At 35.9% G+C, this 20,000-nt stretch overlaps 2 protein-coding genes across 4 annotated transcripts in view; both read left to right on the top strand.

Annotated features, from left to right (window-relative positions):
• The window catches only part of LOC127880755 (uncharacterized), a 75,560-nt gene extending 72,366 nt beyond the window's left edge, over positions 1–3,194 (top strand). The window contains exons 6-7 of the mRNA XM_052428119.1: positions 355–441; positions 952–3,194. Coding sequence (XP_052284079.1) covers positions 355–441; positions 952–1,806 — 942 coding nt within the window. The 3' untranslated portion in view covers positions 1,807–3,194. The remainder of the gene's footprint in view (positions 1–354; positions 442–951) is intronic.
• Positions 3,195–13,355: 10,161 nt separating this feature from the next.
• LOC127831628 (uncharacterized) overlaps positions 13,356–20,000 on the top strand; it is an 18,570-nt gene continuing 11,925 nt past the window's right edge. For 2 of the 3 annotated variants that reach the window (XM_052356610.1, XM_052356608.1), the window contains exons 1-2: positions 13,356–13,461; positions 19,167–19,384. In XM_052356610.1, coding sequence (XP_052212570.1) covers positions 19,177–19,384 — 208 coding nt within the window. In that variant the 5' untranslated portion in view covers positions 13,356–13,461; positions 19,167–19,176. Of the gene's footprint in view, positions 13,462–17,777; positions 17,860–19,166; positions 19,385–20,000 lie in introns of those variants that run through there. The other variant, XM_052356609.1, reaches the window with a different exon arrangement.

Genomic DNA, 20,000 nt, shown 5'->3' with positions numbered 1-20,000 from the left:
TGCTGTTTTCAATCGGTTATTGTTCTTATCGTATGGGATTCAACTTGCAATAAATATCTTTGTATTGTATTACTTAAAAATTAAAATCATAACATGAACCCTACAATCAATGTTAAATCGGCAGAGGATTATACTATTTTTTGACGTACTTTGGATTAACGCGTCGTAAGGTGAATGTTTATGATCCAACATGTCGAAGCAAATTCTAATTTCAATATTTCCGTGCACAGGACATTACATAAACTAGCATAATGTATGGTATGTACACGCGGTGAACACGCCAAATAGAAATGATAAATGTATTTAAATGTCTTTATAAAAAGTTACCATATGTTTTTCGTTTGATATGTTAAGGATACACCATTGCCGAAGCTTATTGAAAAACAATTGGGAGGTTGCAGAAAAGCCATGTTCGAGAAAGCTGGATATACTCTGTATGAGGTACTCTTATAAAATAAAACCTTTATTATACCGGCTCAAACGTTTGAAGGTGCATACTTGAGTAAAAATGTGTGGTGTATGTAAAACGTCCGTTTTAACTATTATCAGCAGCCATATTTTGCGTGCACTATATTTTTAAGTGTATCGCATTGAAATTGATTCATATGTAATGTAAATCAATATACATGTACATAAATTAAAACACTTTCATTAAAAAGCATCGATCTAGCGAACCCACCTGCCATGCAATGAGCCTAGGATTCTCAAACAATATATTTTTAGAATGGCCTCAGTAAAGACGTTATATTAAGCTAAATTTTAGATCGTGATATTCCCATCTGCCTGTAAGTTAATCAGTAAAGCGGTATTGATGGACATAAATCGCGTTCAGTGAAGGCTAATGTTGAAGATCTGGTTATTACTAATTATTAACCGTGTTTATTTTACACTAAAAACAAAGATAGCTTTTCTACATCGATAAAGGCGCGTATTTTAAATGCGACTTTTTAGATGTACGTGGCGAAATTGCGTCTCTCTACCTCCTCCGTGGCACGTGACGCCCTGATCGTACCAGCCTACCTGAAGGAGACTTTCACTCTGTGCTGGCAGATGTGCGTGCAAGATCCGCCTGTTGTTTTTGACGAGCCTCCGAAACACGGGGATACATTTAAGTCAGAATTATACAAATCTTACAAAATAGAAGGCACGCGCGTGGATTTCCTGGTCTTGCCGGCGTTGTTGTTGAACGACGGTGGACCTGTACTCTGTCGAGGAGTAGCACAGGGCTTCATGTATTCCCTTCATGAGGTGCCAACCTCTGGGCAATCATTGCATCGGCTTCCAGATCGACTAGAGCGGTCTCAGGAATCAAACTCTGGTATGATCAATTATCAAAGTACATCTGCTAACGGTAGAAATCCGAATGCAAACACAGCTTCACCGCTTGATATTAACGGATTGGGTGGCTCTTTGAAGACGAAGCCGACACAGAGGGTCACTTCAGCACGTGACACCGACAGGTTAGGATCGGGTCGTGTAAGTGGTGTACACAAGGATCAGGCTCCGAAGTTGGATCTGGTCATGGTACCGAACGATCTAAACGTCCAACGTCCGGAAGAACCAGCTGCGCGATCACAAACATCAACGACGTCACGACAATACGAGAACCATAATGTTGACATGCTACCGAATTTTCGCCAAAACTCTGCTGAAAAAACTGACATTCTTGATTTAACAGCTAAAGACATTAACGATTTCTTAAGTCTGATAAACAAACTCAATTATAATTATGCAGCTGTTCAAAGGGTTATGGATAAATCGAAGTTTGATGCTTGCTGCAAGTTTATAAAAACAAAATACAGTTAAACACTGCCGCGTTCCTTAAAGTGAATTACATGATGATGGAATTAACTCAAAATGTAGGACATCTCCTCTGAGTTATATATGTTGTATTTAGCTTTCAATTTATTCTTTTTATATATTAAGGAGAAATGCTTTTTAACTTACTTCTTTTGTGAACAATTTAATACTTAACGTGGTACTTTTTTTTTATCTATCATCTAAATGAAAAAAGTAAAGTTAATGTATAACTATTACATTTCAAGTATCATGATTTTCACAGATTGATACAAACAATTATCACAGATTCGATCCGAACAAGAGGAAATAGTCCGTTAAATTTCTCATGTTAAAGTAATGACCTCTCTTTATACACAGTTTAGAAATATGCACTATTTTGTTGCTCATGTAGAAATGTCGAGCATATTGTATTAGGGGCAAGTCATGTCAATATATATGGTTCTAAAAAATGGTTTCCACTTAATAACTTGAATTTGCACGGAGTGGAAGTATATTACACTGGAATCGTGTTTATATGCTGCTTATTAGCATGTATAACAAGTTCATTCTAAGTCTGTTGGGTAAAGGTCAGTGCCTAGGTTGGTATTCCATCTCGGATCAGCTGTGTCAATATAAAAACTGTTTATGCTGAAGGGCTTGACGTTGCAACGCGGTGATCCCAGTTTGGTTATTTTCATGTCTTTTTTTCTAGTTGGTGTTCGATTATACAAATGTTGTATAAGAACAAGAATATCTCTCCTGATATAGTTTCAGGATTATGATTGTTTGTTATATTCTGTTTTTTTGTGGTGTTGTTATGAATTTTTGTATATTTAAGCTTACACGCTTTAACGGGTTGTGGTTGCATTTGGGACCAGTTGGATGACGGCCAGGGTCACTTTTGCAAACATGTTTTTCGCTCAAAAGCATAAGTTTGGATTGAGATATTGCGCTAAAAAATTGCGTATGTAGCTTAATGCAGGTATAGCTTTGATTTACATAATAATTTTTTTAATTAAATTTATATTTTACTAAAACGTTGTTTCTTGTTTCAAAAATTGAATGAAGATATGTTTCTGATTTTACATTTTTATTTATCCTGTTCGCACAACTTTTGAGCATGACTTTAGCAAATTGCGAATACAACATTTCTTTAGAGTGAGTACGAGATACTATGCAGTAAATATATTGTTATTTTTCATAACTTGTTCTTGAGACCTCTCCGGTGTATAACATTTTTTATGAAACAAAGAAACAAGCACTAGGACGATCTGCTTGTATAATTTGATTACACATGAACAATAAATGTTTCTTGATTTGTTTTAATAAATAACATTTATATGATAAGTGATTATACCATACATCTGGTAATGGATGACCATAATAGATAGTTAAATAAACATTGTTTTATCTCACATGTCATATATTCATACATCGAAACGTTTAACAATGTTATTTAATCAATAAAATGATATAATAACGATGATAAATATGATATTGAAGGAATACAACATAATACAATATAACTCACAGTCACATCTCATTTAAGTAGAACCGGCGGTTTACCGCGTTATATTTATTCTTAATGTGTCAACAAAATACCAAGTTGCATTTATTCACAATATATAGCATTATGTAATCAGATACAAAACAAAAATAAAATATATTAAGTTAAAGTAATACAAACAAGTCATTTGATATAACTATACACTACTATGCTCAAACAGTAAGGCGAATAATGAGACATTTTCGGTATTTACTAACTTTATGAGTTTAAACATGCTTATAATGACTCCTTTATAAGTTGTTATGGTTTTTTCTCTAATTTTGGAAGTATTTGCAAAAACTCAACAAGTTGTGGAATCAATTTCAATTTCCTTGGTGTCTCATAATTGACATGGCCGCAATAATTTCTATTCGAGCATATCTATCAGTTTGAATTCTCGGCTTATATCCACAAATACGTAATTTCGTAAGCGCTCTTCTCAATTTTGTTAATTAAATCTTTTCTACGATTCGAACGAAATTGTTGTGTTTTTGTTTTGCTTTCTATACGATGTGTACAATATCATCGTTAACATTTCGCTTACGCTTTTGTGAGCATTCATCGTTAATTATTTATTTAAACAAATAACTAACCTAATTGATTTGTGAGATTTTACAAAACACATAAGTAAGTTCATATCTAGATGGTGAGTATCTTATCTTTCCAAAACAAATAACTAACCTCATTGATTGGTGATTTTAACAAAACAAACAATTAAGTCCATATTTCGATGGAATGTATCTTATCTTTCCAAACCAGTTCAATTAAATAATTATTTAAGTAGATCAGACCATCTTCTAATAAAGATAGTACTACACTTGTAAATATATAACGACTTTATAGGCGGTTGATTTTTTTATTTACACCAAGAACAGTTATACACAATTTTAGGTGCATTTTTCAAACTCGTTGCGGTCAGAGAAACCCGATACTTTTGGAACGAGTATGTAATAATTGAGGACACAAAAGGGCTAAAATAAATGAAAAGCTACCTTACAAGTTGGATAACAATATGGTAAGCTGAGTACTTATGTTAGCAATTCGAACAGTAACTTAATAACGCGATGCCTCTATGGTTACTAGCATCTGATTCATCCCCCTTCTTATGTATTGGGATCATAATTCCTTTAGTTAAAACTAAGGGAAACTTGCCCAAGTTTAGAATCATATTAAAATCGTTGCATGTACGAAAATACTACTAAAAATCGTTGCCTGTGGATAAAATACTATTAGAAATTGTTGTGATAGGACCAACCAAAATTAAAAATTCGTTAAGAAGTTTGTTTACACTAGGAGGTTACTTCATTACCTAATGTTATTCGATAAACACGGTCCCCAAATACGTTGTTGAAATTTTCAAATTCACGGTTCGGATTAAATTCTTCCTCATTAGCATTATTAATATGTTTTCCCTAAACAAAATTTTGGTCAAAATGATGTTTTAATCAGTGAAATTCATGATAAAATACATTGGGAAGGGTTGCACGAATGTCCTCTCATATGATACTGGAGCTTTTTATGAATCGCCTTTCCACTTAAATAGCGACTTATCACCACCAAGGGATAAGGACGGAGTAACGAAGAAAGTACATAAAACCAGTCTGAGTGAAAAGGACATTTATTGCAAAATGTCATAAACTTAAACAAAACATCTAAATTAATCTAATAGATTTATGACAAGTTCCCTTCTACCCTGCTGGGCAAGCAAGAAACCCGCCTTATTACATATAAAGGCAGAGCATACCCGAAGGTACATAATAAAAGGCATATTTACAACTGCATCATATGCATGACAATGTAAAAGGTATTAATCAAAATCACACATAGAAGGTATTATGAATGAGCAAAAAAAAAAATTTTATTTTTATATATATATAAATGTATTAAGCGGAGGCGGAATGGAGGTACGATAATTTTTCTAGCAACTTTCTGCTTACAGCGTTCTCTAAAACTGAGATAAGGGCTTTTGCTTTGTCTGCGAAAGGACGCTAAGCGCGTGGTCACGTGACTCGGACCCCGGCGCCCGATTGGCTGAGCGCTATGCAACATTAGGCAACCTATTGGCACAATTCCAATCCGCCCCGCGTCTTTACATAACTTAGAACCAAGTTCGATTCATAAAACATTTTATGTGTGCATAAAATTTCATTTAGATCCAATGTTTTCATTTATCAATATAAAGCATTTAATGACAAAATTCAATACATACCAAAACTGTGAAAAGGTCCCTTTAATAGTCACCAATCCACTGCATGAAATGTTTGTTATGAAGTGTACGTATATATAACTACAAACAAGTGTTCGTAGATACATATTTTACTACACATCATAGGTGTCATAACATAACTTATTCTGAATGTAATTCTTCTTAATCGAAACACATGGTGTGTTGTAATTTGATTAAGACGCAGTCTTCTTTCCACACATTCAAATAACACTAATACATCCGCTACATGCAAAACATGATATATTGGCATATGCGGCCAGCGTAGCTCAAGCCCAAGCTATTGCAGTATGGTCATGGGCCACGCTTTCCTCTATAAAAAAAAGCACGCAATGTTTCGTGGTATCGCCTGAGTATCCTCCTTAGTATGCATAGCCTGACAAGACTGCGTGGATGCGCAGGCTGGGCTGGAATACGATGGCAGCATATTGCATAAAACGCATTTTCGCATGACGGCGGTCATGACGTATCCCATTGCGTCCTGTAAATGTAACATCAGACCACGATATTTTCCGATTATAACTTGAAGTCACAATATGTTATTAATAGCAAACTGGCAAATATCGGTAACCTATTCTGACTTCCAGGAAAGATTTTCATACAGACTGACCGCGTACGCCACACATGTGTGGCTAGTTAATTAAAAGACTTCCCTTCTATCATGAACACTTTACTATTTCGGTGTCTTGTCTCACAATACAATACAAATGGTATTTACCGATAGGTTTTAATTGATTTCTTTCCCTAAAATTCGTGTAATTTGATATCTTTAGAGCAATACTGTTGTATGAACATAAGGCGTTTATTGATAGTACATTCCTTCTGCCCCTGACGATTTACTGACCCAGCACTTACCATGAAAGTTTTGGGGAAGTAGGGATGGAACTTAACAGTCATGCATAGTTGTAACTGGGCACGGTAATGCATAGTTGCAATTGGGCCAAAATGTGTATACATGTATATTTTTTATATGAATATGCAGAGCGTAGTCCGCATTTCCCAACACTGAGCAGTGTTACATCCTATACTACAAAGACGCGGTGACTCTACTAATGTTCCGCGGGATTATGTTCAAATCAACCAATAGAATGAATGGAGTGAATTTAGTTGGGTCTGCTGGCGTTATGTAAAGGTCATCTAAGGTGAAAAGCTAGGTTAAACAGCTACGCCGAAAAATTAATCGCTTTCAAATATTTTTGCTATAAATGTAGATAATGGTGTGTTTCATGCATTATAAGACATATGTAACTGACCACAGCGGTTGCAAACGATACGTTTTAGCATAAGAATATAAACAGGAATATAAGAATATAATCAAAACGGCTAGTAAATATAATGTCCCTAGCATAATCACGACAAGCATAAGAACACTGCACTATCTAATATAATAACATAAAACGAGCGCCAATATGACCCAATCCGCTAACGTGATGAATGGTTTTCCAGAGATATTATAGTTGATTTGCATAATAAGTCTATATAAACTTTTTGGCCTAATGAAATATTCAGAGAGGATTTATTTTTACAGTTATTTAGTAGAATTATATAAAATATTTCAATTAATCGTATAAGTGAAAAAAAACGTTTTCGATAATATATTCAGAGGAGAGGGTGCAGCCTCTAACCAGCTACACATGGTGTAGCAATGTCAGTGCGTTACAACTATACCACGAAATCCCAGTATAAGAAAAGGACAGACATAAGCGTATTTAAATTTACATTGTAAGCACATATCACACCTTATCTTTGTTTTTCTATTAGTTACACCGTTAGTAACTGACGGTGTATGGGATATACACCCTCAGTAATTTCATACCATACGAGAGCGAAGCTACCGCTAAGCGAAGCTTGACGCTACAAAACTTTTAACCACGACCAAAAAACCCAGAAACGGGAAACCGGTTGTACCACTGTGTAAATCCTTAAACTGTGACTTTCTCGTGCAACTGTGTAGGCCGAATTAACACACAGGTTCACAAATTAAACAATAGCTGTGCTGACTATGTAATCACAAAAATCACTGAACGTCATGCTTACCCATTAGTCAACGATAATTAAGCAGTTATCATATGATCTTGATCGAAAGCGATCATTCGCTTCCAACGCAGCACGAGCTTTACCTGCCAGGACACAGAATCTTTTTACAATCTGCATGAGGAATGATACTATGGCAGATTTAGCCTGTCAATGTCATATGTAAAGATTTTGCATTGATAGGCGTGTCCGGTCCATATTTTTGTCATTAATTGATGGATCTTAATATTATGTTGCACGCTGTAAATCACAGTATGACAGTGTCGCGCTCAAGACCCAGGTCCCTAGCTCAAAGGTTAAGTGGATAATAAGACTTTCAAGCTTATATTTCATGATTGTTCATTTATAGGCGTGTTCTGTCCATATCTTTGTCATTAGTGGATGGATTATTAAATTACATGGCACAGACATAAAGCACAGTAAGACGAAAAGTCGCGCGCAAGGTCCCAAGCTTAAAGGCTTAAAGGTCAATGTAACACTGAGAAATTTAAAGCTAATATTTCAAGATTGTGCATTGATAGGCGGGTCCAGTCCATATCTTTGTCGTTAATGGATAGGTTCTAGTTTAACTTGGCACAATTTTGTAGCACAGTAAGACGAAGTGTAGCGCCAAAATCCCAGGTCCGTAGCTCACTTGTCAAGGTCTTGCTTGGACCTTAAAGGATTGTGCATTAATAGATGAGATATGCGAAATTCGTTTTGCATTGTTGATCAGCATAGTAGGCTAGTAGTATACACTTTCTAAATAATGTCCAACCATATGACCATTTTTTGTGTTAGTATTGCCTTGGATGAGGGCGATGCAATGTGGTTTTTTGTGCATTAGTCTGTCCGGGTGATGCTTCTCAGGAGCATAACTCTGTCATTAGTAGGCATAGTTTCAAATAAATTATCATAAATGTTCAAAATCATGCGACTGCTTGACATATCTAAGAACTGTGGAAATTTCAAAGGTCAAGGTAACAGATTGAGATCAAAGGTGAAAAAACGCAGGGTATTATGTTCTTGTCCAGATTTGTCATTTCTTGGTCGATTTTAAAATAACTACACACATGTTCATCATGTTGAGACGATATGTCATGTGCAAGACAAACGTCCCTGTCTTCAAGGCGAAGGTCACACTTGGAGGTCAATGTTTAAATATTGGGTCTTAATACATTCTTGAACTTTGGAACGTTTTGTTCCTGAAACACTGTATTACTACGTTTAAAATGATAATCCTAAATCTCCAAATAAATGACTGCCAAATAACAAACAACATGTTTTGTCCCTAATTTCACTTCTTGCTATTTACATATTCACAGTAATCTGACTCGTTGGTTGCCCTTGTTTATAGTTTGCTTTACACAAACAAAGCGATACTTAATATACACAAAATGTTAAGTGCGACCCAATTGTTTCAACTCATTCGTTGAATCCCCTGTTGAACATGTAAACATCCAAAATTAGCTGTTTCAACAAAGTTTATTATCACAGTAATCATTTAAAGATTTAAAAACACTTTTCCTTATAAAGTAATGTAGTTGAAACTTTTAAGAGAGTCCAACTGCCTTTATAGACCGCATACCACTTTTGCAAGATCACTTAAGGTAGCGCACCTCTAATGATTTCCCGCGATTTCTTCGAAGGTTGAAGAGCCTACTATTAGGTGCCGTAGCCTAGTGGTTAAGGCGATAGACTAGAAATCTTTTGGGATATTCCCGCGCAGGTTCGAATCCTGCCGACGACGTATACTTTTTTGCGACGCGTTTTATTTATTTTCTAACGTAATTTGATTTAATATGGCATATAAGCTATATTTATTGTTAAATATGTTGCAATTTTTATGCACATTCTTCAATTATTAAAATAAAAACAACGTTATGGCGAAATTGGGTAATTTACTGTTGAAAATACGAACCATGCATGTTTCATTTTTATTTTTATTTCAAAAAGTAAACGGTAAATCTGTCTATTTCTTGGTATTTTTGCTGTATATAGTGTTTCTATAAAAACAAAGTTTAAAATATGACTTAAATGATACTATTTTGAATTTTATGACACTTTGTTTTTAACCGACCCAATTTTTACTTGGCTGAAATCACTTACATTTCATAGCGCTCTTCCATAGATAAAAATTTGTAAAAAATAAATGTCTGTAAAAGAATACTTATTTCATCTTGTTTAAACTTTAAACACCTTTACAGCATCTGTACACACCCACTGCATGCCCATATTTGGAAATTTGAATGAATTATGGAACTTTTATATACCCCAGGGGTGAAAATAAACTGGACAAAAGCCGAGCGTGGGGGTGGTTTTTAAAAAATCGGTATATTTTTTTTTAAAGCATGGAAAGCCTACCTACAGATTTGCATGTAGTTCAGTGAAATGATGCTGATTAAGAAAATAATTAATTAGATTATATTTGGATATGTGCCCATTAGAGGTGCGCTACCTTAAGACTTTTCATATGGTGTTCTTTTCAGACAGGTTCGACTTTATTAAATGCACATCTACAACTGTTTTTATCATTCAATGTGATTAAAATTGAGGAATTGCGTCTGTCTGGAGCTGTTTCTTTGTAACTTTTACATAGATTTCATGAAAAAAGTCTGTCTTCATACTTTGGTTGTTGCCCACATAAATTCAGTCGGGTGACCTCAGTGATTCCAGGGTTATGCCCCCGTAATTGATTCAACTTGAGAAATTGTGTCTGTTCGGAGCTGTTTCGCAGTAACTACTGTATTGAGTATCATTAAACATAAATATTTTTATACTGTGGTGGTGCATTCATAAAATCTGTCGCAATCGACTTGCTAACGCCCGAGTTGGGCACCATTTATTAATTGAACTGTTTCTCAGTTACTATAACATATGTATCATCATACTGCGGTAGTGGATGCTGAAGTTTTGTCAGAAACCATTTTCGCCCATAAATTGCATTAAATTGAGGAACTTGTCTGTCCTGAGCTGTTTCCAAATTTTTGATGTCATGATACGTTAAAAACATCGTACTGTGGAAGTACACTTGCAAGTTGTTTTGGGATCAACTCTAGAATTAATATGGTCTTTTTATTTGCTGAATTTGATTTTTTTATCTGGAGCTTTCGTATAGACTTTGATGAAATTCAAATTAAATGTGTATTATCATGCTCATGTGGTTCTTACATAAGTTTCGTAAAAATGACTTTGAAAGTTCAGAGTTGTAACCTAATCGATTGAAATATAAATAAGTTTCGGCGGGGATATAAATTCTTCTAATATGCTTGTTTTGACTTCATGTTAAATAAATTCATTTTAAGGAGCACAGTTCACAAATATGGACATATGATATAATACTACAGGAACAACTACAGTTTTACTTCTTTATATTTTAAATAATATAATAAAAATGCTAGAATTAATGTCTAAATGCAGATTTTGGCATCATTCGTGAACCAGATCAAACCATACAGTTTGTGGAGTTCTATGACAACCACTGCATGTTAACATGTAAATGATGTTACTATTGTTGCTCATATAAATGGTTCACATGTGTTAATTGCGGTTCATAATTTAGTGTGTACATAATACGTAAAACCATTATATTTGATTATGTCTGTCAATGATATCGACACAAATAATGTAACTGTCAATCCCATGATTGACGTTAATCTTTAGGAATGGGATTCTTACGTGTAACATCTCCCTGCAGTTGTCACTGATCACCTGTTCCAGAGGGGCAAATATTGGTCTCCCCTCAATACTTTCAGTTTAATTGCTCCAGAGTCGTCGGTATAGTATTCATTCATACCGTTTAAATCAAAGCCAACATGTGACTGCATCTGCCCAGATATCCATAGCGCATGCGGAGATAACCTTACTGTTCTAAGTCGATGCGTCAACCATGCTCGAGTCCATAATCTTAGTCTTCTGTTTATTTCCTCTATATAAATGTAGTGCAGAGCAATTAAATGCACTATGTTTAAAGAATGTAAGTTCCCTTTCCAAGTCGGCACAGAGAGCGCTCATCGGGTGGGAGGCACACGGACCACGGATCATGACGGCCTCTTTCCTTACAAAGAAGAAATCAACGTGGACATAATCCAGTGCTACGCCCCGACGAGTGACAGTAAAGGGATGAGAATGACAACTTTTACAATAGACTGTCAACCATCATACAAGACAGACAAAAGAGAAATATTATCTTTCTAATGGGTGACTTTAACGCCAAGATCGGCAGTGACAAAGAAGGATATGATGAGATCATGGGGAAGCAAGGGTTAGGCGAGATGAACGACAACGGGGAGAGATTCGCCGACAAGTAACCTGGTCATCGGAGGAAGTGTTTTCCATCACAGAAGGATACACAAGGCAACTTGGGTGTCACCAGATCTGTCTATGGAGAACCAAATTGATCACTTGTGCATCGCACGAAAGTTTTGTCGCTCTCTTCAGGATGTGCATGTCAAGCGATAAGCAGACGTGGCTTCGGACAATCATCTCCGTGTCGCCCGATTGAAACTAAAGCTGACCAAGAGTTGGATAGGGGGCCCAGCCAACGCCAACGTTACAACACTGCCAAACTGAACTGGAAGATATCTGGAAGCAAGAAGAGTTCAAGGTCACTCTCTCCGACAAGTTCCATGTCTTAGAGGAGCTGCTTGAAGAAGAGACGATAGAGCATACGTGGCAGAACGTAAAAGAAGCAGTGACTTCAACATGCCAAAAAGTACTGGGCTCTAGGACTAACACACTCAAGAAGTGGATATCAGCAGAGACGCTTCAGAAAGTTGCGGAAAGACGAGAGAAGAAGGCAAGTGTGAACAACAGCAGAACAAGTACCACAACAGTGAATGCACAAGAAGAGTACACCGAAGCAAATAGGAGCGTCGAGCGAGGTATTAGAGCAGACAAGCAGAACTACGTAGAGACGCTTGCAACAGAGGCGTAAGAGGCAGCCTATCAGAACAGAACTTAAGATATGTACTCCATCACCAAGAGAGTAGCAGAAAAGTTTACCAAGCCAGAGAGGCCAGCAAGGGACAAAAATGGAGGAGTAATAACAGATGACGACAGGCCAGCTCCTGCGAACCCACCGGAGATTCTGCCAGCTACTAGCGATCTGCCAATCAAGTGCTGCACTCCCACAAAGGAGGAGATCAACAGCGCCATCAATCAATTGAAGAACGGCAAATCTGCAGGACCTTAAAGCATACCGGCAGAAGCGCTTAAGGCTGACGCGGAGACCAGCAAGACATGGGGAGAAAAAGAAATTCCGACAGAGTGGAGAGAGGGTTACCTCATCAAGCTTCCCAAGAAAAGCGACATCAGTTTCTGCTCCAACTACCGAGGAATCACACTGTTGTCCATCCCAGGAATGGTGTTTAATCGCATCCTGCTGAACCAAATCAAAGACGCAGTAGACCCGCATATCCGTGACCAACAAGCAGGCTTTCGAAAGGAGAGATCGTTCAATGATCAGATTGCAACCATGCGCATCATTCTGGAAATATCCCTGAAGTGGAATTCGCCGGTGTATGTCAACTTCATTGACAATGAAAAGGCGTTCGACACCGTTGACCGGGATACAGATGCTAAGCAGATGGGACAAACATGCGGGCAGCTGGAGAGACTCGCCCAGAACCGAGACGCCTGGAGGACGCTGGTCGGTGGCCCAGATGGGACCACAGGCGAAGATGAGATAATTTATTTGATAAGCAAGTCATAAATAAAAATATTATTTTGACGCATGCTTGTCTGACTTCTAAGTCAAAATTAGCAATCTCTGTACAGAGTTGACGAGCCTTGCTCTCACATGTTATGTGACGTTTTGCAAGAGATTGCAAAATTATAAGGAAATAATATTTCCGCCCACGGATAAGGTTTGCTGTTAAACCTCGACTTAAAGCACTTGGTAAGTTTTATTTATTTAATGTGTTGTATTTCTTGCTTTTAGTTTTCAAATACATTAAAAAAAACGTATTCGCACCATGGCTGTTGTATAAAGAACATGACCGTAAAATACTACGTATAAATTGTTTTTAGTTATGTTATGTGATGCACTTTCGTTTTCAATGACAATTGCACATGGGCTCTTGATTTAAAGATTTAAGTTTTAAATGATGACCAAGGTTTATAATCGTTTATGGCATTGTATTTAATAGATTAATATACATTTTGAATACTAGTAAACGATTTTATTTTCACAAATGCCCATTGTAATTATGTTCAACCATTATATATTATGTATATTATATATTTTAAGCCAGTAGGGTAGCTCGCCCTTGAGTCGATTTTGCCCTTGAATCAGACAGTGTTGTTCGATATGATTTGAGACTTTGTAATAAACACTTTACATTGGTACTCAAAATTAATAAAAAAAACTAATTCAAGTGTTATTAGATATTTTCTCACGATGAAATTGGATATGTAACTGTATTAATTACTTCCGGTGACGGTAAATTCAGAAATTTAAATTATCGATCAGCTTATACCCTCGGGCCTGATGCATTTCATAGCATCCACCAATGGCTTGATATTGAAAACATTACTTTTTCTTAAATAATTGAAGGCTACTTATAGTGATTTATTTTATTTTATAGATTTCACATTAAAATATGTGAAACAACTCAATTAGCCCCTTAGGCGAACACAATTAGCCCAATTTCCGACAATGGCGATCGACAACGGGAATCTCGGGTCGTTGTGTGAGGTATCTGATCAAGATTCTTAACTCAGTTTAGTGTCTGTGTGTGCCAGATGAAATTCAGGTAAATGTAAGAAACCACATTTGTCTCAAAAATGAAATCGGCGATGCAATTAATATTGAGTTCTAACGTTCTAAATAAAATGAAGACCATCAATAAACACGATTGATTTCTCGGACCCCATCATAATAATACTAAGTTCTGTCAAGGCAAAGAACTTCTTTGTATTGTTTTTAAACAGTTTCTCTTTGTCTTTTCTTCTGTCCGATGTTCCTTCACATCTATCTCATCAGCCTTGATTAACCTGCTCTTTCTTTCTATATACATGTAACATACATCTACGCTAAGTGTTTAACTATTTTTGATATATTGTATTGTTAAAATACATGTCAGCTACCTGAAGAAATGTTACACACTAGCTTGCAATTACTGCGTATGGAGAGGAACCCTATTAGATCTTGATCTTTTGTTCTAATCATTTTTTGGAACAATTTAACTCAGTTGTTCTAATATATTCTATGCACATGTTTACCATATAATTGTTTCATAAGTGCTGCTAATGTGTGTCTATACCGCTAAAATGAAGTTCAGTAGTATATGCCTTCTCGACGTTCATGTATTGCCTTACCTCTTTAATTAGTATTTGTCTTGCAAAAAGATGTTCGACTAAAACATTTTTAATTAATGAAATCTTCTGGAGACATTTTAAGACAGGTGAAATAAAAAGTTCTTGCTTAATAAGTTGCAATCACGATTCAGTTACAAATTAATGCTAACATCAACCTATACATGAATAGTTGCAATGTATTGAAATTTTATGGTTTATAATTATTTGGTCACTAATTAATTCTTGTTTTATTAATATAGTGATTCCGCACGCTATTTTAAGGACGATTAATTCTGTTACTGATGGGTACCCACATTCGGGAATCATACAGCTTGTGCGCATTGTTCTACCATGGGTACCCACATTCGGGAATCATACAGCTTGTGCGCATTGTTCTACCATGGGTACCCACATTCGGGAATCATACAGCTTGTGCGCATTGTTCTACCATGGGTACCCACATTCGGGAATCATACAGCTTGTGCGCATTGTTCTACCATGGGTACCCAGATTCGGGAATCATGCAGCTTGTGCGCATTGTTCTACCATGGGTACCCTCATTCGGGAATCATACAGCTTGTGCGCATTGTTCTACCGGCAATTATAAAATAACACGCCTCGCTTGTTCGTCCTGTAAGAATAGACATTGAGTACTTAATTCTTTTACTGATTTCGGGAATCATACTTATCAAAACTTCTCTTGCTAGTGTGGTACGACTGATAAGCCATACAGTTCATAAATTCAGATTCTCACATCATTGTGCGTTTCAAAACAATCAATGAAACTGGTTTACAAATCGTAACTACATAACGAGGTATTATTGAACGGTCCTGTGCACAAGGGACACTCTTCTTTCTAGCTGCTTGTGATCTGGATCTCGACGATTATTTTCAACTCCACCCCCTACACGTACGCGTGTTAAGTAAGTTTTTTTACGGATGTCATTTTTAAGGACACATCGTCGCCCCGGTCCGGAAAAGTGCTTCTGTATAAGAAAATAATATCTTAAAAGGGGGGTCATACACTGCGACATGCGCGCGCACAAACGCAAATACAAGCACGCAACCATGCTAGTACTTACTAGTACGTATACTGAAAATATAGTTAATCGAACATTTGTGTATGTAATCGACAACTCAAACACTGCTGTGGCATAACTATGTAGGCGAAGTATTGTTCGTCAACATTATTTCAATATTCCTCGTTGCGCAATACATACGTGCGTAAAAATTAAACATGTATATGCAAATTAATATAAACGTTTTAAAGGGGCCTTTTCACAGATTTTGGCATGCTTTGAAGTTTGTCATAAAATGCTTTATATCGATAAATATAAACATCTGATCTAAAAATATTCAGTAACAAGAAATATCTTTAAAAAAGATATACGGCGTTGATTGTTGTCGAAGTTTATGAACGATCAAAAATTATCTCTATGAGATAAAAAGTAGCGGATGCCTTTTTTCTGCGCAGTTCTTAGCTACATCATAAGCAAATCAATTACGGGGTGTTGCGCCAGATTTCGTGGCTTATTTTGCTTTATGTGATATTATTACTCAGATATCTATATTTACAGAAAAGAAAAACACAAGAAACATGAAAATAAACGAGTGCATATAGGTCAGCCGGCAATACTCGAATCTTATTTAATTGCATAATTATAGTATAGCGAATTATTGTGCTCATGCTTAATAAACTGATCTAAATTGATAAATATTTCTAATTAATTTTATCAAAATTGGTCCTTATCATGCAAATGTTGAAACCATATTAAAAATCGATGATTGACATACCACAATAATATCGCCGAATATCTTTATTTAGTATCTTTCTGATTAAAACAGACTTCAAGTGCACAAAGTTTACGAGACGGCGTTTATATAAAGATTTCTGCAACTGACCGCAAACTGACCTTGATACCTTGCGGATTGGAATGCAATGCATTACAGTCACTACGTTATTGTCAGTAAGACCGGTGTAACACAATGATCGCAACCCCTTCTGCGAACTCCGGTGATGAACTGTATATAAACTCTGACTTTCACAAATGGCCGCGAATTGACCCGAACCTCGCGGGTTGAAATGCAATGCAAGTAAGTACTAAATATGACAACATAGCCTTTAGTATAAACGCTTTTGCGCTGGTAATTCTCTGAAAATAAAAGGTGAACGCACAAACTGTATTTATGTCGAAAATTGATTGTAAAACTGTTCTATCTAATGAGCCTTTTCATTAGAGATAAAATTGTTTCATGCAGTAAAACAGTGTTACAAAGACGCGGATATGTTTCCAATGTTCTGGTGTTATACTCAAATCAGCCAATGGAATAAATGAAGTGTATTCATTCGTACCTAGCCGCGGGAAATTTTATTTGAGTATTATTGGACACTTACAAAGGTCAAGTCAGGGTGAAAAGCTGGCTTAATACAGCTTACGCCGAAAAAAATCGAAAATAACATTTAAAAAAGTAACCCTCAACAGGGCTCGAACCACTGACCACTGGAGTCCTGGTAAAAGTCTTCCACTTAGACCACTCGGCCATCCGCGCTTGCGCAATGTGGGCTGTAGTTTATATTAGCAATCCTCGTAGTTTCAAAAAATATAACAACAACAGAACTCTCCAAATTATTCAATCAATTCGCGTTGCAACGCTTTATAATTTTCAGGTTTTTAAATCGTCAAAAGACGCATATAATTATGGAAGCTTATATGGTACACACCAATAATACGGTTATGCCGGATTAGTTTATATCGACTTACTGTAAAATAACATGGTATGTCGTCATAGTTTTGTAGGTTTTTCCCTCTTAATTTTACTCGCCATAACGACAATAAGTTAAAGTCTAGACGTAAATGTTGCGAAACACTACTTAAGGGATGTGTTAATCGTTTTTTACATTGAGATCTTTGTTGTGAAACGGAAGGATGTCGCGGTGCAGATTTATTTTAAGCGTTGTATAATTGTATCTGTTGTTTGTGAGAACAGCAGTCGACGCGTAAGTTAATTTTTTTCTATGGTATTTCAAGCATAAACGTTTTGATTAAAGTGAATCGTTATTCATAGTTTGAAACACAATTTACACAGTTATACTACATGTATTATCATTTGTTAAAGGGGCCGTCCAACAGATTTTGGCATGTATTAAAGCTTGTCATTAACTGCTTGAAATGCTTTATATTGATAAATTTAAACATTTGAAGTAAAAATCTCCAGTAAAAAATAAGAATACAATTTAAAAAAAAAAAAACGTCCACAGGGCTCGAACCACTGACCCCTCGAGTCATGGAAGCTTGGATTAAAATGTCTCTCGACTTTTCCACTCGACCATGCAAGTTCACGTCAAAGGCGGAGGAATTTTTTAGCTATATAAGTAATCCTCGTAGTTTCCCAAAATATCGATTCGCGTCGAACGACGCTTTAATCTGTTGGACAGTCCCTTTAAGTGTATTTTAGAATTTGACATATAAATCTTAAAACAAATAATAAAGGTGGTTTTTGCAACTTTCAAACTGCTTTACAAATATACACGAGCATGCCTTTCTGGACTATCTGATACCAAATGTCAAGTTTAAAGGGGCCGTCAACCAGATTGACGAAAGTTCTAAAATACCGCATTTGTTTTTTACAGTTATTACTTTTATTTATATTGATTAAAATATCACGACTGGTATATTATATTACTTGAAAGAAACAGTTGTTAAGTTTTCATATTTTCAGTATATTCGGTTATACAATTGTACAAGGTAACTACCAGTTAACTATAAATAAGGCAAGTAGATTGATCATCGTCGGTTCGTGGTTAACCCAGGAATGCAAATTGTGCATGCGTAGTGAATTGTACATATTTTATATATAAAATTATCAATGTACTTTCGTTATTAATAGTGTGTATATCGTTTTGTCACCTATTTTTGCGATGTACTTTCGATTTCACATCGCGAAATTTTATTACCGAATATACTGAAAATACCGGTATGAACTTTTTTCAAGTAATGTGATAGTTTTATCAATATAAACTAATTATTGTAAAAAAAAATACGGTATTTTAGAACGTTTATTGTTTCGTCAATCTGGTTGACTTTGAAACATGTCAACTTTCAGCAAAAATGTATAATAATAAACTAGATCTACAACAACAACAGAAAAACTTGAGATGCAAACTATTATGTATGTGTTGATATGTATGTATGACTCCAAAAAAAAGAATAACGAGCGCTGAAAACCTTAGATTTCAACCAAGCACATGCAAACATCGGCAAATAGTGCATGAAAGTGTTATCGCTATATAAATTTATTGTTTAGTTCTGATAAAATGGCAAGGAGTCCCCGCAGTGCCACCCATTTGGTTCATCATCTGGAAGCCCACCATTTCCTTAAACCGTCGGTGATACCCCTGAAGACTGACGTTCCGCAGCTGGCCGAGTACCTGTGGGCGCAGACCACTGCATATCAGAAGGCTGCACTACAGTCCGGATATGTACAGGGACTGAAGAGCGTCGCCTTAAATCCGGAAGGATTTGGTAACGTTCTAACGTGTTATCTCATCTCTTTATAAAAGAAAAATAAATACCTAAAAAATTTCGTTTTGTATATAAGTGATTTACATTCGCCATAATGTTTTAAGTAAAAAGATCGCGAAATGTCGTTTATCAACGATGCTGAATTAAACAGATGTCATATTTCTTCGCCGCAGTACCCTGTCATTCTTTCTAGCTTGTCTATTCATAGAACTGAAGATAAGCTTATGCATTTTTATGAAACTTATAATCACACAATTAGAACTATGAAACTATTAAGCTATGCGTTTGATTGTTTGCATAATTATATAAAATGTATTATCTAAACAAACATTATTTTCATTATTCGACCGAATAAAAGTTTTTCATTTTGAAAAAAAAACAACAACTTCAGATAGCAAATACCGGTAAGTACAGGTGTCGATCATTCGTTTTGCTCTGCCTTTAAACATTCAGTACAAGAAACGATATCTGCTAAAATAGGTTTACATGTCTGAATCATGTTTTATGTGTTGAACTTTAAAATATCATATCCTGTTTTAAGGTTTATTAATGTGTTAACGCAATGGGCTGTTGCGTCAATGGAAACATGTTTTATCGGTTAAAGAAAACATTATAA

This window comes from Dreissena polymorpha, chromosome 5 (assembly GCF_020536995.1).
Source record: "Dreissena polymorpha isolate Duluth1 chromosome 5, UMN_Dpol_1.0, whole genome shotgun sequence".
NCBI lineage: Eukaryota > Metazoa > Mollusca > Bivalvia > Myida > Dreissenidae > Dreissena > Dreissena polymorpha.
The sequence above is the reverse complement of the archived record's forward strand: the minus strand, read 5'-3'. Positions and strand labels throughout refer to the sequence as shown.